We start from the raw sequence: 22,973 nt of genomic DNA, 5'->3' as shown, positions 1-22,973 counted from the left end.
TTTCCGGTCCAGCAGACAGAGGAAGCCATGCTCTATCTCCATTGTAAAGCTGAGATCATGCAGACCAGAGAGCCAGCTGTTTGCCTGGGACCCCAGGCTTGCCTGGGGCTACTTGCTGTCCTCTGTGATGCTCTGAGTTACGGATCCCCACAGGTGGACATGGCTGTGCCAGGTTCCTGTCACTGGGGTGCGTTGGGATACTGCGGTCCATTTTCCCTCACCTCATGCCCCCCAACTGGGTGCTTAAACCACACATGCACACCCTCACTTGTCCTCTATGTGGGGGGATTCTGTCCCCAACAAGCACGGTAAGTATCTCTGGGCTCCCGGTTATAGGACAGTGACGGGGTGGGGAGACCTCGGAGGGTCTGTGGACAGCTGCACACCACACTAGGGTGGCCCTCTCCCAGGCTGGGGAGAGCAGGGTGCCCTGGACACGGCGAACCACAGGATGCACCTGCAGGGGGGGAGGAGTTGACTACAGTTGCCAGGACAGGCGAAGGGAGCCTTGGACGCTGAACAGAGACCTAGCCCTGCTCCGGGTAGAGTGGTCCCTCTGCGGGCGGCTGATTCACCCACTGCAGGGCTCTCCTGCTCTGGCTGCCTGCCCGACGGCCCCTGTCACCAGCCCACTAAGTCATGTGGCTGCCAAGAGGCTAGGATCCAGAATCTGGGCCCTGCCCCAGCTACTCCCTCTGCTGGCCTGGAGCCCAACAAGATCAAGGGCAAGGCGCTCTCTCCCCCACCCTGGGCTTCACCCCCCTCCCCAAGGAGCCTAGCCACCAAAGAAAGGTTTGAGCTTCAGCTGTGAAGGGAGGCGGATCCAGGTGACACCTGGGTCCTTCATGGGCAGGCAGCATGGGGGGGAGGAGACACTGAACAGGAAGCTCTGGGGGGCATGCCTGGCACCCAAGGAGCTAGGGCTCCAGGGAGGAAGTGCGGTTCTCACGTCAATTTGGAGCTGGGGGATCCTTCTACAGAGTGGCACTGAAACACCACAGCAATGTCAAAGTGCCAGGGAGGCTTCTGAACAACATCAGCTTTTCAGATGAGTGTGGTGACCGACTTTCAGCCAGCACCATCCACAGACTGCAAGGGGCCCCATGACGCAATGTGAGCGTGTATGCGGCAGCCAGCACGAGTTTACTGAGTGCCCACCAGGAGCCAGGCACCGATGCAGAGCTGGTGACACACCAAGAAACAAAACAGATAAAACCACCCCTGAAACTGGGTGTGCCTATAATCCCAGCACCTGGAGGCTGAGGCAGGAGGATCTCTGGAGTTTGAGGCCAGCCTGGGCTACATAGTGAGTCCAAAACCAATTTGTGCTACATAGTGCAATGTTGTTTCAAAAACAAAAACAAAACAAAAAATGTGAAATATTTGCTTAAAGGTGAGAATGCTAAAGAAGAAATATGCAAAACAGGCCGGGGCCTAAGGGAGAATGGTAGCTGAGGATTCCAGGGAGGAAGTGGTGAAGAATTCTAGTCTGGGACCGGTTCCCCGCCCGGGCCTCCTTGGGCTCTAAGCTCCCCGGGGCAACAGCCGAGCCCACCTGCCTACACCCAAGTGCCGGGAGTGGTGTGTCCCCAAAGTGAGTTCCTGTCACTGCTGGGGGGGGGGGCACATATGGGCTGATGCTCAGAAGGACCCAACCCTTCCCGGCTCCTCCTGTGGTTCAGGCGGCTTCACAGTTCCAGACTGAATCCCACAGGGATGCGCTCCCTGGGGAGGGATGAGGCTGGAGAGCTGTAGGCACCGGCAGGAAACAGGCCTCTCTGCCCACCTGGTTCCTGCTAGAAGGCTCCCTGGAGAGCTGGCCAAGCAGAGGCGGGCAGAGAGCCCAGGCAGGACAGTAGGAGGAGGTGGAACCAAGGCTGGGCCCGGACGGCTGGGTGCTGAGCCTCAGCCAGGCCCCCGTGTCCAGCAGGCCCTGGGCACCCAGTGCTCCAGGGCCAAGGCGGTGGGGACAAACAGGCCCTTGTGGTGGGGGAGGCAGGCTGCTGTGCCAAGGACACTGAGTGCTGGGGGCTGCCATCGGACTGGGCCTAGGCCACCCTTGCAGAAGGGCCCATCTGAGCCGCCCTGGTCTGCAGCGGGTTGGGGTGCCAGCTGGCTACTGGGAAATGGCGGGGCTCGTGCCCATTGCCCTCTTTTCCCACTGCCCTTCTCCAGCAAGGAGGTTCCTGGGGCTGGGAGCTGGCAGGCCCTGGAGCTGGGTGACAAGGCCATGTCCCACTTTCCCGCCCTCTGCCAGCCCCTGGACTTTGCTCCTCCCATGGTTTCTCCTAAGAGGCAGGCCCTTCCCCTCTGCCTCCATCTGCTCCCACCTGGGAAGCTGGACATGGGCTCTAGCTCTACAGTGCCCCCCAGGGGCTCCTAGGGTCTCCCTGAGAAAACTAAAAGCTAGGCATCGCAGTGGTGCTCATCCATCTGTCACCCCAGCACTTTTGGAAGTTGAGGGAGATCACAAGCTTGAGCCCAGCCTAAGCAATGTGGTGACTGCATATCCCTCTCCCAAAAAGTAAAAGAATGGCTGGGGATGGACCTAGCATGGAGGCCGTGGTTCCACTCCCCAGAATGGCAAAACAAACAAGAGATGCAAACCAGAGCTGAGAGAAACCTGAAGCTGCTGCCTGGGGTGTCCTTCGGGCCCAGGTCCCCATCTCAGGCTCTGTGGCGGCCATGTGCAAGCGCACCTGATGGTCAGGTGCTCTTCCTCCTGCAAGTACTGGCCAGGAGCCTTCACCTGCAGCCACCCAACCCTTCACATCTGTGCCCACTTAGCCACTTCCATCTGGGCTCATTACAGCTGGGTATATGCACCATGACCCACACAGTCCTAAAATGCAGGCATGGTCTTCCACTGGAGACTACTATAGTCAGTTGCAGGACAACAGATAGGGCCCTTCCTCTCTGTCTCCAGAGTACATTGTGTGCCAGAGAGCAAGGACCTGGAACCCACGCTACTCCTGAGTGCTGGTTTCCGTGTGGCCTGGGCAGAGCAGGGTGGTGGGGAGGAGAGGAGGCGGGAGTCTGAGCAGGAGTTCTTGGGTGGGAAGGAAACTCCTCTTGGAATCCTGAAAAACTCTGTGCTGTTATGGGGAGGGTAGGAGGGAGGGGCTGGGCAGGCCGGGCTGTCCACTAGACCCTTCCCCATCAGCCACTTGACCCAGATCCTCAGGAGAGGTGGGCAGACTTACCCTAAGCACCTAGAGGATCAGGAGCCTGAACCTGGCCTCAGAAACGCAGGGGACCCAGGTGGGGGTGCTGCTCAGAGGGCCTGGGAGGTGGACCTCTCTGGGTGGATTCAGAAAACTACTGGACTCCACATGGGCCTACAAGTGTCTCTGGCTTCTGCCTGCACCCTACCCCCAAGGGCAGTTGCTGCTGGGGGCAAAGGGCCACCTGCCTTTAGGGCAAGTGACCGGTGCCTTAGGATACCTCACACACCTGGCACATCCAGAAGGCGCAGGGGAGGAGCCGGAGGCTTGGCTTTAAGAAGCACGCCTAGGGCGTGGGTCCAGGCAGGGGCTCCCACTAGTCTTGGACTTTGTCCTCTCTGTTGACCATTGAGACCCCTGGAGCTCCATCTAGACTAGGCTGCTGTTCCCGCAGCAGGACAGGTGACAGCCAGGGAGATAATCAGGGCAGGGCCACCCTTAGGCCTGGGAGGGAACAGCAGGAATCCTGGCGGAATGGGCTCAGCCCTGCCCCACCCCACACCTGGCCTCCTGGTTGGAGTCCTGCATTTGCAGGACAAAGCCATTAATCCCGCCCCCCACATACCCCCAGGAGACAGGGTTGGGTCCTGCAGGCTGTGGTGGACAGCCTGTTATCCCAGTACAGGAGGTCACCCAGAGTCTGAGGCCAGCCTGGACTACTTAGGGAGACTCTTACTCAAAAAACTTTAAAAAAAAAAGATGGGTTGGGTCAGGTGGCAGAGGGTGTTTCACTGCTGGACCCAGGGGACACTTACACCTGGAAATCAGGAGGTGTCCAGAGAAAAGGCACTGCAGCTCCCCTGGGGCACAGCTCCTGGATCCTAACCAGAGAGAGGCCAGGAGGGCAGGGAAAGGAAACGCCCTCTAGCTGTTGTAAGCCTGTGATCCCAGCTACTCAGGAGGCTGAGGCAGGAAGACATGTGTTCAAAGCCAGTCTGAGCAATTTAGTGAGGCTCTCTTGAAATAACACATAAAAAGGGCCGGGGTCCAGTGTGCTTGCCTAGCTTGTGTGAGGGTTGGGTTCTGGCTGCAGGCTCGCAAACTGAAAAGAAAAAAAAGAAAGAGCGAGCCAGCAGGCACAATCTTATCTATCTGGGCTGCGAATCTTATCTATCTGGAGGACTTCTCTGTTAATCACACACCCACTGGAGGAGGTCAGGGTGACATCTCTGTTCCCTCCTAGGCTGTGGCCTCCCGGCACAGGGCTAAGGGGTCTCCTCTTTATGGGGCGTCCAGCATGCACGCGGCCAGCTGCAGGGCACACAGGTGCATCAGGCTGGCCCACAATGCCTCTTCACTCTGGACGTGGGCACACTCTTCTCAGCTCTGCTGCAGGGGCAAGAGTGGGTTAGAGGGAGGTGATGGTCAGCAGCCACAGAGTAATCAAGGTCAGATACCATCCTGGCTCCCTGGGTACTGGGGAGTCCCTCCTGGGCTGGCCCTTCATGGCTGTGGGGTCCAACCTGCCTGGCCTCACCTGCCCTCTCTTCTCTCTGCCCTGTGGCCAGGGGCTTCATGGCCTTGCTCCCTCTCGGCTGTCCCCTCGTGTGTGTCCTGGGAAGCTCTTGCACTGCACAAGCTCAGCACCCCAGAGCTGGGGATGGAATCCCAGGCTTTTCCTGTGCCAGGCAGGGCTCTGCCACTGCTACACTCCCAGCCTAGTGGTCTTTCTGGGACATCCAATAATAAGGAGAGACCCAAACCCAACACACTCCAGCTGGTCTCGCTGGAGGCACCGGCCGGGCACAAAACATGGGGCTCGGGCTGGTCCTGGCCCCCTCTCAATTGCTGCCCCAAGACCCCCAGAGGTGACACAGTTCACAGGACAATGTTTATGTACTGAAAGGTGGACACACAGGTGGATGGACCACAGATGGGGAGGCTGAGGCCAGTGGGCTGGACCGTGAGATCACCTGGTTAGTCTCAAGTTGGCCCATCACCACAGGACCCTGTCCCAGGGGCTCTGTACCCTATCCGTACCCGCCATCACTGCTGCATCCCAGGCCCTGGGAGCCCACGGCCACTGTATATGGCTGGGCAAAGCACCACATCTGCCATCCCATCCACCTCAGGCACCAAGTCCAATTCTCCTGGCCTCTGACCCAATCGTCCGACACCACCACTGTCAACTGTCACTCAGGTATCCAGGAAGTGGACTAGGGAACTGGCCCAGTACCAGGCAGCTGGGAGGGCGCAGTGATGGGGAGAGGAGTGTGTACTGGGGTTTCCCTCAGGAAGGATCCAGGGGTGGGGGCCTGCCTGGTCCTGCTGGGGGTGCGGTGGGGTGAAGCAGTCGTGAGAAGTCAGTCCAAACCCAACCAGTACAGGTTGTCGGAAAGCCCCTAACCCTGAGCCTTCCTGCCTATGAGTATTTTGGGGGCCTGCAGTTGCCAAGCAACGGGTCTAGGTGCCATAGGAACTCACCCTTCCTCAAGGGCTTGTCATTTTTAGGGGAATGCCACAGGGCTGCTGGTCTCTTTGCTTTTTTTTTTTTCCTTTTTATCGGTACCGGGGATCGAACTCATGACTGCCTGCTTGCAAGGCAGGTGCTTATGCCGCTGAGCTAAATCCCCAGCCCCCGGTCCCTTTCCTTTTCACTTCCCTACCCTGGCTCTGCTGCCTGCTGCCTGCCCTGGGAGCCCCTCCAACTCCAGAGAAGGGAGGCTGAAAACCCCGAGGCTCACAACTCGAGAACCTCCAGAAAATGCAGAGCGCACAGCCCAAGGCCTTCATTAGGGCAGGGAGAAGATGAGAGGGTTACCGCTTTGTGGCATCTCCACTGTTGGCTGGCTGGTAACCGCGATGTGGGGGGCCTTCAGCCCCGCCCACTATAATTGGCAGGAGTTTGGTCCCAGCCCTGGCGCCTGGCCCCTCCTGGGCTTGTCTGCAAACGGGGTGGGGGTGGTGGTGGTGCAGATGCATCCCTTAGACTTGCCACGGCCTGCCCGTGGGAGTCTCCGTGGCAGAGCGTGGGGCAGGCACAAGGGGGCGCCACGGCTCAGGGCCAGGCACAAGGATAGGGCAGTGATGACTGGAAACTTCCACAGCCTAGAAGAGGTGTGAGCGTGGCCCGAGGAGACCCTGCAGGACGCAGCTCCTCTCATGCCTCTCCTAGATCGCACTGTCAGTCTTAAACTGCAGCCCTGGGCCTGCACTGACCCTCTGCCTCATCCCTGGGACAGAGGCCCCGGTGGGCACTCAGCAGAGCCGGTGCACCAAGGCCATGTGGGTCATCAGCAGCCATGGTCAAACCCCAATGGCCAGGGCCCAGGCTGAGCTGGTGGAAGGGGCAGTGTGGGCCCCACACAGCCCCTTCCACCAGCTCAACCGTGCAGGAGCAGAGGGAGTGGCAGGGCAAAACGACCTCTGCCCCTGGGCACTCTGCCCCTCTCACTGCTGTCCACGGGAGGCCCGCTGCTGTCCTGTACTAATGGCAGGTGTCTGGAGACCGAGTTGGACTCTTGATGCAGGCCTCTGGAGGGCTGAGAAGGGCCAGCTCTGCTTGGGGGGCGGGGATGAAAGGGCCCCTGGCCAGCCTCCCCAGCAGCCGCCCACCACGCCCCACTACCCACGCCCCTGTGGTCGGCTGGGGTTTGGGGTTTGATTTCCTCGGTGTGTCACCTGTGAAATGACTGTGCTCCTGGGCTGTTTACAGCTAGGCAAGCATCTTCTCCTAGCAACTAGAGGGTGACATGGTCACCACAGCCACCAAACCACAGGTCACAGCACCACCTGCTGGTGCTAGAATTGCCAAGCCTGGGAGCAGGCCACATTTAAGGCCCTCGCTGTCTAACCAGGGGCTAAGTTCCTGCCACGTCCTCATCCCACTGCTCCCCAGGATCCCACAGGCACCTGGCTTTCGGAGAGCAAATCTTTCTTGACACCCCCATCATGGGTTAAATCACGTTCCCTGGAAAGATCCCTTTGAACGAGCACTTACTTAGAAGTAAGGTCTTTGCCAACCGAATCAGTGTGATCTCTACTGGATCAGCACTGGACCCTAGGGCGACAACTGGTGTCCTAGTGTTAACAGGGACAGGTGGACACAGACACCCAGGGGCAGAGTCTGGGGCCATGTGTTTGTAGGCACGGCCCTGGGCCACCTGGATTTTAGACTTCGGCAGCAGCGAAAGAAGACAGGAGCCTGAGGACCCTAACACGATAGATGCCAGGCCAGGGTCACCCCATCATCCCTCAGTGTTCATCCTTACACCTCCTCTCCCTGCATGAACCCGACCCCGGGACCTCCTTCTGGCACCACTCCAGGACAAACACTGCCACCCTTCCTGCAACAGCCTCCAGGATCATCATCTGCTCTGCCTCCTCTGGCGTGGCCTGGGCCCAGCAAAGAACCAACCAGACAAGAGATTCCCCCCTTGCTGGATGAGAACCATTCAGGGACAGCAGTGTGGTGGTGGCGGGGTGGTGGCAGGAAACTGGGAAGAGATCACAGTGAGCAGAGGCTGCCCAAGGCAAGAGCTTCCCTGGGTGCTGGGACAGTGATGACCACTGCGCGTGTCCAGCCCCTGAGGCTCCGGAGACAGAGACACTCATGGGGCCACCTGGCTCCTCTCCAACCAGTGCTGGGATCTGGACCAGTCACTGTGCCTTTCAGGGCCCGCTCTGCCCCTACATGCACAAGGCAGGTCATCCTACTATCTGTGAGAGCCACCTATAAAGCTAGTGATTTGAGGCTCTCGGGCTATCGTGGAAACCTAGCGTAGGAGGAGAATTCCAAGAAGCAGTGGGGCTCAGCCAACAATACAACTGGAATCAGGCTCCAGTGCCAGGCTTCAGAGAAAGTTCTCCCTCTCTTGGTTGGGTTCCTAGTCTGCACCATGAGAGGGTTGCAAAGTGAGCAAAAACAAGAATTGTCACTCTCTGTCACAAACCTCTCGGTGGGCGGCGCTTCCCATGAAGTTCAGAATCAAGCCACCGTGGGGATCCCCGCCTCCTGTACATGGTCTTGGAGAGTGATCTGTTCCCCCAGGATCTTGGGACTGGCCTCTAACCAGCAGGACAGAGCACAGTGAGGGGAGCTTACTGCCGAGACTGGAGGGACACACAGTGTACCCTGGGTCTTGCTGCTTTCTCCTGCATGCTGCCCACGGGCCCTCCTTGGAGGGGAACCTGTGCCGATACTGGGTCACTCCGAGGGACTCACGTGGCAAGGAGCCTCCAGAAGGGTCTGGGCAACAGACACAGGGGATCCGTGGCCTTCTTTCCAAACCAGGTCCCGCCAGTGACACAGGAATGAGCTGCACCCTGCAGCTGCAAGTCATGCCTGCCAGAGATGCCAGGCAGAGGCCCCAGGCTGAGCTGGCCCAGGCACAGGTACACAGAAACTGACCTCACCCGTGTCTGGCTGTCAGAGGGGAGCCCAAGAATCACACAGCAGTGGCTGGACCGGTTCAGCTCGAAAGCAGCCCCTGCCCTCAGGGAGACCCACCCCTGAGCAGTCCTCAGGACAGAGATGTTCCCAGTGGGAGGTCCAGCTGGGAGACAGGCAGGGTGCACTCGGCCTGACCCTGGAGCTCTGGCCTGACTCCAGGCATGGTGACACTGCTGCCCCCCGGTGGCCAGTAGTAGCACTGCAGCCCGAGGCAAGAAACCCACAAAACAAAACACACACCTTTGTTTGGCTGTTGTCAAGGAAGCTCCTTGCCCAGGCCCTGGGGAGGAAAAGGAGCAGGATCTACAGGTTCCCTGAGTCCTGCAGGGACCCCAGAAACCTCAGTTGTTCCGTTCCTTCCATCTGCAGGCCCTGGGGTGTCCGGTTCACTCGGAGATCTCATTACCCCAGTCAAGACAATGACCCTGGACCCACTTCTAAATGAAGACAAGTGGTCCAGGCCGCCTGCACTCCACTCGACCCGGGTCCCCAGGCCCCCAGGCTGCTATCTGCTCAGGGAGGAGAAAGCATCTTCTGAGGCCCCTGGTGGGCAGCAGATCACCAATGGAAAACACTGTAAGCCTGTGGGACTCTTGGGGTCACGAGGCCAAGCACCCTCGCCTTGCAGAGGAACTGAAGCTTTCTCTCCTGTAGCACTCTCGGCACGAGGAAGACATGCTTTGTCCTCGTTTTAGACGCCCGGAGTGGTGGACCAAAGCCATGTCCTTTCCAGGCTGCCCTGAGGTCAGCCCCTGCCAGTTGACCCTGGGAATTTTGGGCACCCTTCTGCTCGTCTGCCTGGCGCATCCCCCCTCAAAGGGCGAGGCGTGTTGCCAGGAGGCTGGATGCCCCAGCCCCAAGACAGAGCAGGTTCCAGCCTCTTCCTTCTTTCTCCTTGTTACCTCCCTCGTGTCACGCCCTCCTCTGATTCCTAGGAAACCCGTGTGGGGTGAACAGCTGTGTACGCGCGCGCCTGTGTCTGCGTGGAGGTGACCAGAGGAGAGGGCCCTGCACGGGGTGGGTGGGCAGGGGTCCTCCAGATTTCAAAGCAAATCGTTTTCAAAGCAATCCTACGGGAGGGTGGAGCTTCGGCCCAGGAGGCCAGATCCTGTCCTCCTCCGCTGGGTCCTGCCTACCTGGCATACCCCCGGGCCAGTGTCTTTGCTGACCTCAGTTTCCCGACTGTACGGAGAGGGTGGTGGCGGTGGTGGACGGGAACTGCGTAAGCGCACGCTCTGCGTGGACGCGGCGCCGGCTGCTCCGCGGGGGTGGGGCGTGGGCGGGAGCGCGTGGGCCCGCCGTGGCCGGCCGGGACCTACCTGGCAATCTACCATCATCCTCGGCCTCGGCTGTTCATCGCCGGCCCCAGGGCGGGGCCCGGGGTCGCAGAGGCCGCTCGCCTCGGCCCGCGCGCGGCGCAGGGGGGCGCCCGGCGGCGGAGCTCATGGCGCGGCCTCGCGTCCGCCTGGGGCCCGGGTCTCCGCCGCGGCCGGCGCCGCTCCCATTGTCTGCGCCCGCCGCGGTGCGCTGCGGTGCGGACCCGGCCGCTCGGCCCGGCGCTGGGTTCGGCGGGCTCCGGGGCTCTCAGGCCGGGTGGGCGGGGACAGCGCGGCCCCGCCCCGGCTCCGCCCCGGCCGCCCGCAGGTGCGAGGCGCGGCCCCGTCGGGGAGCTCGGGGGCGTGCTCGGCCTCTCACCCCGGGCGCTCGCGCCCGGACCTCACGCGGGAGTCGGCCTCGTGCACACGGTCCGGCGCGCGCGCGGAGCCTGCGCGGCACCGCCGGCGGCGCGCTCACGTGACCCCGCCCTGCTGGAGGGGTGCGCGCGCGTTACGCGCCACGGTCCTGCGAGGCTGATCTCGTTTGTCCTTCTATCCGGCTGCCCGTACTTTGTACTCCACCGCTGTGGCACCTAGAATCCTCGTCACCTTTGCCAGGTGGGGACCACCAGACTGGGTGGATATGGGGGGAGCCCGGAGACAGCCACCAAATACACACCCTCAGCCTGTTGCTCGCAGGTGGCCCAGTCCACCTACAAGACTTCACTCGGTGGGTGGCTGGGGTTAGGCGGCCCCTCCCTTCCATCTGCCCCCTCATTCCTCTCTTCTGTGTCACCAGGTGTGTCTGTCCGTTTCTGGCTGGGTACGACAAGTGGAAGGGTGGAAGAAGAGACCCTGCAGCCCGGGCTGAACAGGTGCTGGGGTTAGGGTTATTAGGGAGCCCTCCAGTGGTCAGGGGTCAAAGCTCATTTTCTGTTTCTCTTTGCGACAGGGTCTCTATGCAGTGCAGGCTGGCCTTGAGCTCCCTGGCTGGTCTGGAACTCCCAGCGATCCTTCTGTCACAGCCTCCCAAGGGCTGGGATTGCAAGCCTGCCCCACCACGTCCAGCTTGAAAGCTCATTTTATACCCGAGGGGCAGCACCTACCCTCAAGGTCTCTCAGCTCTTAAGTGACCACACCTAGCTCTGCACGAGGACTTAGATTTGTCCCTGTCCTCCTCATTCATCCCCACTGCAGACAGTGCCCCATCCAAATGGCCTTCTCAGAACTGGGGCGGCTGAGTGGATGCCTTGTCCCTCCAGGCATGGACCCCAGGCTCCTGCCCCAGCGTCCTCCTATGTGCTGTGAGGGCCATTGGAGACGTGCCCTCTGCCTTCTGCTGGGCAAAGCTTGCTGCCCAGGCCTCCAGTACATCAGAGTCACAACAGCTGCTCAGCAGGAGGTGCCCACAGCTCCCCCAGCTGTAATCACATTTAACCCTCACCATTGGGGACAGGGATGTGGTGTGACCCACCTGGCATCCCAGCGCACCAGGACAGGCTCCCCAACCTGTGTTCTCCCAGCTGCCTCTCACCCAGACATTCAGTGAACACCCACAGACTGCATTGGGGTGCCGGGTAGCAGAAGCGCTCAGCTAGCTGTGGGCGATCAGCGCATTCCTGGAGCTGCCTACCTGGGGGCAGCATGGAAATGGCGGACAGTGATGGCATGGGTGAGGCGGGTTGTCCATGGGAAGACCCATGGGATGGCACAGGGGCAACCACCTGGAAGGCTTCCAGGAGGTGCAGCAGGAGGGATTCCCAGAGAACTGGTCTGGTGGTAAGACAGACAGGCAGGCCACACCATTGTGGTGCCGGACATAGTGGGTGATGAGGGCGTTGGATTGGCAGAGACAGGAAGTTCAGGCTTTGGGCGCTCCCTGGCAGGGGCACTGCAGGGATTTGTAATTACCCCTGTTTCTTGAAGGGCACCCCTGCAATTTAAGAAGCTTCAGTGCCATCAAACTTTGATCTGCTCGGGCAAGGTTGCCTGTGTTTACACGAGGAAACTGAATCCTGCCTTACGCAGAGGGCTCCCCACTGGGCCATGTCCCTGGGTCATCTTCCTCTCCTGGGCCAGGCCCAGTACTTCTTTCCCCCAAGGAGTGTCTCTGGCTCAGGCCCTCGTGTGCCTGTCAGGAGGGAGAGCAAGGCGGGTGCTGGGTGGTTTGGTTTCAGCAGCTGGCTTCCACCCATCACTCACGTGGCTGGTGTCCAAGGACTGTGCCCTGGTATGGGGTCTCCAATTAGCCACTGTGTCCAGGAGCTGAGACCCACCACGCTGGGCAAAGCCCCAGAGCCAGGTAGGGAGTAGGAACCTGGCGGCCGCCCCTATGGGCTGACACTGCCCAGGCCCCTGGGCTTTGCCTTGTCTCCACGTCTAAGAGGCTCCTTGCACCTGAGCAGGAGCTCTCTGCAGGCAGGGCTGCTCCTGCAACCCAGCCCTGGGTCCCAGACCTCCACCCCCATTTTGAGCGGTGGCCAAGAGCCCTGGGCAGGTGCTGCCTCTGGGGGACACAGGTCATGGGCCATTTTTGCCTCTTTGGGACTCTGCTCCTCTCCAGCTCACGCTGTGTCCTTGCCCCATGACTCCAAGGGGATGTCATTTTGGGGATGGCTCCCTGCTTCCCTGCTAAGCCGAAAGCTGTGAGAAGAGTGGGCTCAGGCTGCTCCCAGCTAACCCTGTGTGACCATAGAATCTTCCCCTGCCTCCTCCTTCTGTGGGAAAGATGCTGCTACTGGACATGAGGCCTCCACCCGCGCCACACCCCATCTCTCCCCGGCTCCCCATGGCTTCTTGGGGCTGAAGTGACCCCAGAATCAGATGCATTTCCTGTGCACCAGGGACTGAGCCAGGAGGTGCGCGGTGTGGCCCTGCTGCCCTGTGCCCAGGCGGGGTACAGCTCCCATTTTATCCAGGTCCCTGCAGAGCCAGGACTCCTTTCCATGGCAAGGAGCTGGGCAGTTCTGGTCTGCAGCAGCAGGCAGCTTTAGCTTAGACTTTCAGGGATGCCGTACCCCTCCCACCCCGAGGGTGATTTTGGGGGCGATCCAGCCTGCCTGTATCCCCAGAAGCCATTGCCTACACCATCCCCGTTGCCTACACCACTTTTATTGAAAACCACCTCAAACACTGTCAAGCATGAAGGAGGCATCTGGACTCCTACTCGAGGCTAGGTCCATGCCAGAGGCTGGCCCTGGGTCCTCATGAGGGCAGGACTGGCTGTCTGGCAGATCTGTGGCTGAGCACCATCACAATAGCCAGAACCGCTGCAGCCAGAGACAAGGGGTCCTGGCCGCTGTCCGTACAGGGGTCTGAGTGCATTTTCAAGTCAACTGTGCCACAAAGGGGGCAGCAGCAGGGCCTCAGGCACTTTGAGTAGGGCTGGGCCTCTAGCGCTACCCCTGGAGGCAGGTGTCCTGGCCGGGGAAGCATGCCAGGCCCCGGCTTTTATACCCTCACATCTCCTCCTCCTGGCCAGTCATCTTCTGCCAGATCACCATGTGGGTGTCGGTGTGGGTGTGCAGCCCTTTCCAGCTGACAGCCACCTCTCCGTGCCCTTTCTCCTGCTGGACTCCTGAAACAGACAGAGGTAGGCGGGATGGGGCTGGTCCCCACCTAAAGCTTAGACCAGGCTGGGGGCTGGGTGGCCCAGGCTCTGCTGTCAGCTCCTCAGCCAGTTGGTGTCCTTGAGCAATGTGGAAAAGCGGATCAGCTTCAGGCTGGATGGCACCGGCTTCCTGTCATCCCAGAGGTACTCGGGAGACAGCACCTTGGACGGCTTGTGCGTGATGAGACGGCGGTTCAGGTGGCTTTCCTCCTGCCAGGCCGCCATAATGCCGTTGGCTTTGTCCGCCAGGATGGCCATGTGGCAGCCCCTGGTAAACTCGTACACGTTGGCCACTCGACCCCCGAAGACTGCCCCACCATAATAGAAGTCCCCTTCGTTTTCAGCTACAAAGGCCGTGGAAATCTGCCTGCGCTCATAAGGGAACTGGCGGCGGGAGACAGTGAAATAGCCTGGGTGAATGGCAGCCACCAGGTCCCCCAAGGTCTCGGGGCCCCACGGGTTGTGGAACACCATGTCCACGTCAAGGCAGAAGAGATAGTCCACCTCCTGGTGCGCCTTCTTGGCGATGTGCCGGCTGATGGCCTCCATCCGGCGCATGCTGATCTCCTCCCAGTGGGTATAGCCGTGGATGGGGATGATGTCCAGGAGCCGACGGGGGCCGAGCAGGACCCTGGGAATGGCTGCGGGGTCGTGGGTGAAGACATAGTAGTGCACCTGGAAGCCGCGCATGAAGAACTCCTCCGCCGACTCCAGGAAGTGCTGCACGAACCGGGTGTACCTGTGGCCATAACCTCGTCACCCAGGGCTACCCAGGAGGGGTGCTGCCTGGCATCCACTGAGTGCTGGTCCACCCTGGGGCCCAGGGCTGGCCGGGGCAGCACTGCAAGAAGCCACTGGGGTCTCTGTTTTTCAAACTCCCATAATCCTAGCCCAGGCTCAAGTGGCTCATCTGAAAATCCAACTTCAGATTCTAGGATTAGGGATGCTGAGCTGGTGAAGTCTTCGGATTTACATAATTTGAAAACTTCTGAATCTGAAATGCTTCTGGTCCCAGGCATTTCCGATCAAGATGCTATTTAACCTGTACTGACCCCGGAGGACTGCTGGGAGGGTGACCCCAGGGCAGTTTCCTTCCTTCTCTTTCTCCTTCTCCTCTTTCTTTCTCTTTTCCCTTCCTTCCTCCCTCTCTTCCTCCCTCCCTTTCTTTTTGAGGGGTGGAACCTAGGGCCGCTCTACCACCCCCAGTCCTTGTTTTTGTTTTGAGACCCTCTCCCTAAGTTGCCCAAATTAGCCTTGAACTTGCAATCCTCTTGCCTTAGGAGCTGGGATTTCGTTATTTTTTTTAGTCTTTTTAAGACAGGGTCTCTCTTTGCAGTTCAGGCTGGCCTTGAGCTTACTTTGTAGCCCAGGCTAGTCTCAAACTTGCAATGATCCTCCCACTTCAGCCTCCCGAGTGCTGGGATTGCAGTATGAGCCACCACGCCCGGCTCAGGAGCTGGGATTTCAGACGTGGACCAGTGGTGCCAGCCTGGTGATTCCTGCAGTCATAAACAGTACTGGTTCTCATCGAGACTGGGCTGTGTTTTCAGGGATTCTCAGGAGCTCTGGTTTCCTAAGCTACCTAGAAGCTTGCCCGTTGTGGAGGCAGGACATTGAGAACCAAGGGGAAGAGAGGAGCTGAGAAGTAGGTGGCAGAATCCAGGGAGGGTGGGTGCTGGATGTCGGGGCATGAAGCAGAGGTGCATGACACGGCTGCACCCCCAGGCCCAGGGGTCACCTGGATCAGGTCCCGCTGCCTCTCACCTGGGCAGCTTCGGCCTCTGCTTGTGTCCTGGGCCGGCCCCTTCTCCAGGGAGCCCATCCTTCGCGCCTCCTGTCCCTCAGCCCCTGATCAGAGCCCATGTCTCCCCTGGCCTGTGAGCCCCTGCGGCTCAGGCCCACTCCCGCCCAGCCCACTCACTTGCCCACGGCAAACACCGTGACGCCGATGCTCAGGTTCAGCGGCTGGTAGATGTGCTGCAGCAGTTCTGGGTCAAAGGTTCCCTCGGAGACGATGGGTGCCAACCAGGGCGTGAGTGTCAGGAGCTCCGTGGGCCTGGCGGCAGGGGAAAAGCCAGTGTGGTGAGCACACCTGGGCTGCCCTACATGATGCTGCTGCAGGGTCTGGGCTTCCCCAAGGGAAGATGGGATGGCAGCAGCCACCTGGCAGGGCTGGGTGGGCACAGGGTTGGTGTGGGGACACTGGCAGTCTCTGTGCAAGCTGGGGTTGGCGGTAAGTGTGAAACACTGCATCATGGGTGGTGACAGGTGTGAACTGAGGCCTGGGGCCTATGTTACCCTAAAATGCCACTTTGCTCTCCAAGCCTCCTGTGTGGTGCAGAAAAAGGTCAGAGCAGATGGCTCACCTGGCCATGCTCGTGACAGCTGGAGCCCAGCTGCCCGAGTGGGGGTCCAAAGGCCACCCTGACTCTGGCCACTGCCATGGTTGTACCGGTCAGGCTCTAACCCCAGTCCTAACCCTTCCCCAGGCCCCACCAGGTCCTTGTGAGGCTTACCTGTGCTGTGTCAGCCTGGGCTGAGGGTATTGGGCCCTGTAACCGAGAAGGGAAGGCATGAGGGATGGTGTGGGTCCCCCTCCCGCCCCCAGGCCACCAAGCGGGCAGTGACAATGTGCTTACTGGGTCACTGGCGGCAGCGGCTTCTCCCCTTTGTACTGCAGCTTCATGTTGCTGGTGATGGAGGCAAGAAGGGTCATCAGAGCCGGGCAGCAGGAACGGGGCCCAGGCAGATCCCTGCCCTTTCCGAGATGGGCTGGGGGTTCCTGCAGCCTGGTCTGTTCAGGGTCACACAGGAGCAAGGGCAGTGATCAAACCCTGTGCCACCTGGCCCCAAGCTGACGCTGGGTTCAGCTTTGTATGTGCCGGGCACTGGGCAGGACTGAGACCCTCAAAGGCCCAGGGACTGGGGCGAGTTGATTGATTTTGGGGCCGTGTGTCACTTAGGCTAGGGTGCAATGCCAGGTTTCTCAAGCACAAGTCAAGCCCAGTGTAGTGGCACCCGCCTGTAATCCTAGCACTTGGGAGGCTGAGGCAAGAGGACTGGCATTAGTTTGAGGTCAGCCTAGGCTACATTGTGAGTTCAAGGCCAGCCTGAACTAGATAGCAAGACCCTGTCTCCAAACAAACAAACAGACAAGCAAGCAAACATTCAAACACAGGTCCAGGTCTTGCAGTGAAGGCATCTGTAGGTGAGATTGGCTCAGGTTGAATTTATATGAAGGAGACTATCCTGGGACACAGTTGGGGCAGATGAGTTGAAAGGACTCAAGGACAGAGCTGGGGTTTCCCTACAGAAACAGGAACTTGTCCACAGACGCAGCGTCAGCTGTGACTTCCAGCTTGCCCGAGGCACTGCAGGTCTGCTTGGCCAGTCCTTAGGATCACTGTCATGGTTTATGTTTGTGTCCCCCGGGCCTCATGAGTTTGCATTGTTCATTCGTGATGGTTCATTGTTGTATAGTGCTTAGATTGATGGTGTCAGTGCTCCACCCACATAGGGGTAGAACCAGGATGTGATGTAATGGCAGGAAGAAGGTGTGTCTTGCTCTTTGCTGGTTCGAGCTCGCTGTGGGCGGCCGCCATGAACTGCGGTCCAGCCATGCCCGCCTGTCTTGGAGCCAACTGAGTGTGGACTGAAACCTCCAAAAACTGTAAGAAATAAACCTTTCCTTTCCCAACTTGGGCATCAGGTATTTTGTCTCAGCAACGATCATAAAGTAACTAAGACAATCACACAGGCCAAACACTCCTGATGATTCTGTGCCTCTGTGTCTGTCTGTCTGTCTCTTACCAGTTCGGTTTCTCTAGTGTAGCCCTGACTGAGACACTTGCCTCTCCTCACCTGTAAAACACAACCACCTATAACCCCAGAGTGGCCAGGAGAACTAAGGTAGCTGAGAAGGGGCCTCAGCCTGTGCCAGCGCCTGGCAGGTGCACCACGAGGCCAGGCATCCTAGCATCCTGCGTGGTCAGCATCTGCTGGATTTGACAAAAGTCAGACAGCCCAGAGGACTCCTGGAAGGGGGTGGCAGGACTGCAGGGTCCGAGCCTTGCTGCTGGCTCTGTCTCCAGCTGGCTGAGGGAGTAGGGCTAGACACAAGCTTTAGTTCTGTCCACAAACCCACCCATGTTGATGCCCCAGATCAGGGAAAGCCCTGCCCAGGGCCCTCCAGCAAGCATCAGGATGGCATAGCTAGGGCCAGGGGAGCCGGAGGTGGACTGTCACCAGGCAGTCCCAAGGACCAATCTCCTGATGCCACTGTTGTCTGCCATTCTCTATGGGTCTCCAGCAACGAGGACAGCTTCAGCATCCTTTGATTCTCCCCGCTGCTTCAGTCTGATCTGTTTCGTGTGGTGACATACCCCTTGCCCCAGGAGGAATAACCACCACTCTACTCTTCCTCCAAGAAGCCTGGGAAGGCAGGTGCCTCGCATAAGGGGAACCCTGCAGTATTTGTCCTGTCGTGGCTACTGTCTCCTCTCCAATGGGTCGTGTTTCAGAATCAGTTCATCAAATTGCACTTCTGCCTGCATTTCTCACAAACAGAGCCGCTGGAGGGCTTCTCTCAGGAAGTGATGGGATTCTCAGGAGGTGCTTGGACATAAAAAGGGGGAACTGTGCTTTGACGTCAGCAGCCGTGGCCCTTTTACCCCATTCCTAAGACGAGTTCCTTCCTCTTCTCCAAAGCCAGACACACCCCAGCTGCGGTACAGATTCAGATCAGAGCATGAGAAGGGTGGGGCTGTGGGTGCAGCTCGGCGGGACGGCACACCCTGCACACACTGGCTCTGGACTCCAGTCCCAACAGAGCTGTACACACAAGAGCACTTCAGATGCCTGAACCCCTGAAGCTAATAAAACGAAAGGTAAAAGAAGAAATCTATAGGAAAAGGGAGTGATCATTTCAAACAAAAAGTTTTCCACTTCAATCTACTTAAAAAATAGTAACTCGGTAAAACCCAAAGACATACAACTTGAAAGGAAAAACAGAAGTGACAATAGAGAACCCACAGAGAGAGAAAACGGCTGAATATGTAGTTCTTCAAAAGGCAAATTCAATGAATGGGAAGTCATGAAAACGAGGGCTTTCCAGTAATCAAAAATGAAAACCAGAAGAAGCATTTCCTGTCTGGCCTCAGCAGGGTAGTTGGTTTTGTGAGACAGGGTCTCGATATGCAGTGCAGGCTGGCCTTGAACTCACCATGTAGCCCAGGCTGGCCTCCAGCTTGTGACGCTCCTCCTGCTTCAGCCTCCTGAGTGCTGTGGTTTACAGGTGTGTGCCACCAGACGGGGCTCTGAGGGGTGGTTTCACTTTTGATTCTCCTAACACTAGCTTGTCCCAGCATTACTCAGGTGGGACATGGGGGTGGTCCTGTTGGGCATTGCTCAGGGCTGGGTGTGTGCACATGTGCATGTTTCCGGTGCTCCTGTCCTTCTGGTAAACCTCCTCACGCCATGGATCATGAGCCTGTCCACATCCTCTGGCCCCGTGAGCGAGCAGATCAGAAAGAAATGAGTTTCAAAGTGGAGAAGGGGCGGTGGCCGAAGCTGCTCATCAGAGATGCATGTAGAACACAGAGAAATTGGAAACAAGCTTAATGCTCAACAGCTGTTGGTGGAAAAGGCTGAGGCACTCAAGAATTAAGACCCAGCCCCCAGGTGGGATAAGGTAAGGGTGACTAGGCTGAAAACAGCCAAGAGGATATGAAGTGCAAAAATCAGAATGATCCCAACTATTTTCAGTACCAAGCAGTGTTTTTAGAACCATGGTGCCCAGAACTAGGGTGATTATAAAACACAGCAAACCGGAAGTGATGCGGCTATAACACAGGTGGGTGAGACCCAAGAGATTCTTCTTTCTTTTCTGTTTTCCATCTTCCTAACTGTGATGGCTTGAATATGACTCATTCTCTTCCAATACTCAGGCTGGAATTCAATCCCACTGTGAGGTAGTAAGCAAGTGAAAACTTAATATGACTGTGTTTAATTATTATTATTGCTATTTTTGGTACAGGAATTGAACTCAGGACCTTGCACTAGCCAGGTAGGTGCTAATGCCACTGAGCTATATCCCTAGCTTTTTTTTTTTTTTTGTCTTTTCTTTTTTATCAGTACCAGGGATCGAACTCACGACTGCCTGCTTGCAAGGCAGGTGCTTATGCCACTGAGCTAAATCCCCAGCCCCATCCCTAACTTTTTTTTGAGACAGGGTCTTGCTCTGTAGTTCAGGCTGACCCTGAACTCACTTTGTAGCCCAGGCTGGCCTCGAACTCATGGCAGTCCTCCTGCCTCAGCCTCCCAAGTGCTGGGTATTATTATTTTTAAGAACCATTCCTGAGTGCTGAGATTACAGGGTATAAGCCACCAAGCCCAGCTACAACAGTATTTCGAGGTAGAGCCTTACAGGGAGATCAGGATTAGATCCAGTCACCGGGAAGGAGCACCCAGGACTGAATCCTGGTGGCTCTGCAAGAGGAGGAAGAGAGCAGAAGACGGACACTCACACACACGCATGCACGCTGCCCTCTCAGCACGAGCCCCCACACCCTAGCCTTGCCATAGAAAGCCACCATCAGATGCCGCCCCTGGAACCCTCACTCAGAATCGTAAGTCCAATTAAAGCTCTTCTTTGTAACACACCCAGTCTTTTTGTGTTATTAGCAGCAGAAACTGGACTAAAACATTTATAAAAGTAAGATGAGCCGTGTTCTTTAGTAGTCTGGCAACAATACAGATGTTCCCACTCTCCTTTCCTTGTCGCTGTAATAGCAACTGAGCAGAAATGTAAAAATCAATTCGCAGCCTGCTGCTCCACGGAGCCAGGGCGTTCTCCTCCTGCAGTCACAAGACTACTAAACGTGGTCAGCCTGGACCGTCTGTGTGCAGCTGCCTCTCACAGATAGGTTGCCGCAGGTCAGCCTGAGTACAATGTCTGCTTTCTCCCCTAAAAATGGATCCTGTTTTTCCAACATGTTTCCAGGACTGTCTACCTAGGACAGACTGGCCCAGGTAGGGACACATTTAACTCTCCCTGCTCTGCTCAACACCGGCTCCCAGAACTTTCCTGCCTTATGATAAACAAATCCTTTTAAATAAATCCGCCTAAAACTAATCTGCCTGACCATGTGTGACTTGACTCATGTAACCAATTAGATAATTCCCTGCTATCAGCTTTTGTACTTCCTGCTTGCAAATCTTGTGTAAACTAAACCCAAAACTGACTCGGGGCTGGTGATTTGGAACTGGTCTTCCTGCCCACCCATCGGTGCAATAAATAGTTGGCCTTCCAGCTCCTCGGTGCACCTTCCTTTCAGTTTGGTACTGGATTTCCCAACATCCCCAGCTACAGAAGGCCGCGCTGCCAAATGGCCCTCTGAGATGGTCCCAACCATGTTTTCATACCTAGCTGTTAAAAAGTCAGATTTTCAAGTGGGCAGGGTTTTAGTGAAATGTTCATTTGTCTCCCCGAATCTGCAGAGAACACAGAATGGAGCCCGAAAGTCCAGACCTAAGGAAGCACTGTCTACTGACCACCTACGGTCAGTGCTCCAGGGCAACACAGGCCATGGGTCAGGCTCCATGTTCCCAGCGGCTGCAGGAAGAGCCGCCGACCTCCCACTTCACAGGTGCAACAAGGGAGACTGGGGCTGTGCGACAGGTCCAAGCCCAGCCGTGTGGGAGCTACAAGGAGGCTCCGAGACCACAATGGCGGATGTACCCTACCTCATCACGACTGCATAAGCTTTGAACCTGATCTTAAGATCTCTGCTGATATGAGATGTGAGTACCCCACAGGGCCCCGATTCCCCTGGCCCCATACTCACAAGATCTCTGGACAGGGGAGGTAGTAGGGCACATGCGAGACGGGCAGCCAGTTCTCTATGTACACCCTGGGAAGGAAGCACAGTTGTTGACTCCCTTCCGTCCCAGGGGCCGACACCCACGGGGAGCGCATTACTGGGAATGACCACCCTCAGTGGTGCATTTGGGGGTTGCATCTGCATCCTGGGGTCTGGCTAAGAGAACCAGGCCTCCTGCGTATGGCACAGGGCTGGCATGGAGTGACCCCATTCACTTGTTCACTCTTGGGGCACCCATGATCTTGATGCCACCCCCTTCCCTGACATACACAGTAGGGTGAGATACAGCTCTAAGGCCTTCCCACATGGGCACGGTGAGTGAATTTGGGGATCATGGACCAGATGTGGTTTGAGGGATAATCTAGGCAGAAGAAATTACAAAGCACAGGCCAAGAAGCCAGTACAAAGCAAAATTCAGAAGCTAAGACTCATTCATGGGGCTGGGCTGGGGGGATAGTGGAGTTGGGAGAGAGTGGTAGGACCTGGAAATCTGTAGTGGCAGGGATCAAGGTTTTGGAGTTGACATACAGGGCCAGAGAGGGGGCCCGCATGGGTAGGAGAGAGGGGCTGCAGAGGGAACTCACCACAGGGCCCAGAGGCCTGTGCTGGCCAGCACAATTAACCCCAGGCTCAGGACTAGTCTTCGGCGGGACATCGCAGTGAGCTGCTTTCCAGCCGGGAGGCACTCGCAGACAGTCTTTGGGCCTTGACCAGTGAGTCCTCCTTGCAGGCTATCCGGCTCCAACCCTGCCTCTCCTAAAACTGCAAAAGAATTCTCACTCCACCGTCATTGGGAACCTACCCCTGCAGCCCTGCTGTTCCCTGGATCTGTCCATCCGGGTATGAAGACCCGGGGCTCAGCTGTGGGGGCCTGGCTCCTGCTTTCATTCCCGAAGGCCACAGGTGAGATAAGATTCCCAGGATAGTTCCCAGCGAGGACAACAGGAACCACGCCCAGCACATCGCAGCCTGGAAGGCAGCCAGTCGGTTCCCCGGCTGTTGGTGGAGGGGCGTGGCCTGTATTCCCTTGGGCGGAGCCTGGCAGCCCGGCACTGCTCCGGGAAGCCTGGGTTTGCAGTGGGGTCGTGTTAAACCCAGGTTTCCCGGAGGACTGCAGGCTGCCAAGCAGCCTTGGGCAAACCACCCAGCCCAGCCTGGGAGCTCTCCTCCGCGGGAGGGGTGGGGAGACACTCACCCCCGATGAGGACGTAGACCACTGGTGGGTGTGGGCGCTTGGCATTGCCCGGCTGGGATGCGCAGGGCTCTGGGCAGCCCTGCCGCAGAAACGAAGAAGGGCCCAGGGCCAGGGTCCCGGGGTCAGGTCCCGTTCTCTCCTCTTGCGGCCTCAGTTTCCCCCACCCTGGAGCCTGGAGCGCAATGTCCTCCAAACCCTCGCGTCCGCTTTCCACCCGACAACCGCAGCCTTGCCGGTCCCAACCCAGAGTCCAAACCCGGAAGGCTGGGACCGGCTCCTCACCACGTGATTCGGACTGGTATGCGAGCCTCGCTGCGGTCCAGCTGGCGGGAAGCCAGCGGCGGGGAGCTGGGCGG

General features: G+C 58.1%; 2 protein-coding genes and 1 long non-coding RNA gene across 3 annotated transcripts in view; 1 reads left to right on the top strand and 2 right to left on the bottom strand.

Moving 5' to 3' along the window:
• Positions 1–10,194, bottom strand: part of Ralgds (ral guanine nucleotide dissociation stimulator) — a 38,316-nt gene extending 28,122 nt beyond the window's left edge. Inside the window, exon 1 of the mRNA XM_005003938.4 lies at positions 9,936–10,194. Coding sequence (XP_005003995.1) covers positions 9,936–9,953 — 18 coding nt within the window. The 5' untranslated portion in view covers positions 9,954–10,194. The remainder of the gene's footprint in view (positions 1–9,935) is intronic.
• A 131-nt stretch (positions 10,195–10,325) lies between these two features.
• LOC134474975 (uncharacterized) lies at positions 10,326–17,239 on the top strand. The gene is made up of 2 exons (XR_010045949.1): positions 10,326–10,550; positions 10,732–17,239. It is a non-coding gene; the product is annotated as an uncharacterized LOC134474975 (long non-coding RNA).
• Positions 13,024–22,849, bottom strand: Gbgt1 (globoside alpha-1,3-N-acetylgalactosaminyltransferase 1 (FORS blood group)). The gene is made up of 7 exons (XM_003470715.5): positions 22,618–22,849; positions 22,007–22,184; positions 21,387–21,452; positions 16,182–16,232; positions 16,059–16,094; positions 15,464–15,598; positions 13,024–14,281 (listed from the first exon to the last, which is right to left on the bottom strand). The coding sequence occupies exons 2-7, from the start codon at positions 22,075–22,077 to the stop codon at positions 13,597–13,599; spliced, it is 1,044 nt and encodes a 347-aa protein (XP_003470763.2). The 5' UTR covers positions 22,078–22,184; positions 22,618–22,849; the 3' UTR covers positions 13,024–13,596.
• Positions 22,850–22,973: the final 124 nt, after the last annotated feature.

Source organism: Cavia porcellus, unplaced genomic scaffold (assembly GCF_034190915.1).
Source record: "Cavia porcellus strain 051 isolate PalLab524CR breed Dunkin Hartley unplaced genomic scaffold, mCavPor4.1 scaffold_49, whole genome shotgun sequence".
Lineage (NCBI taxonomy): Eukaryota > Metazoa > Chordata > Mammalia > Rodentia > Caviidae > Cavia > Cavia porcellus.
This window is presented reverse-complemented; position numbering and strand designations above follow the sequence as displayed.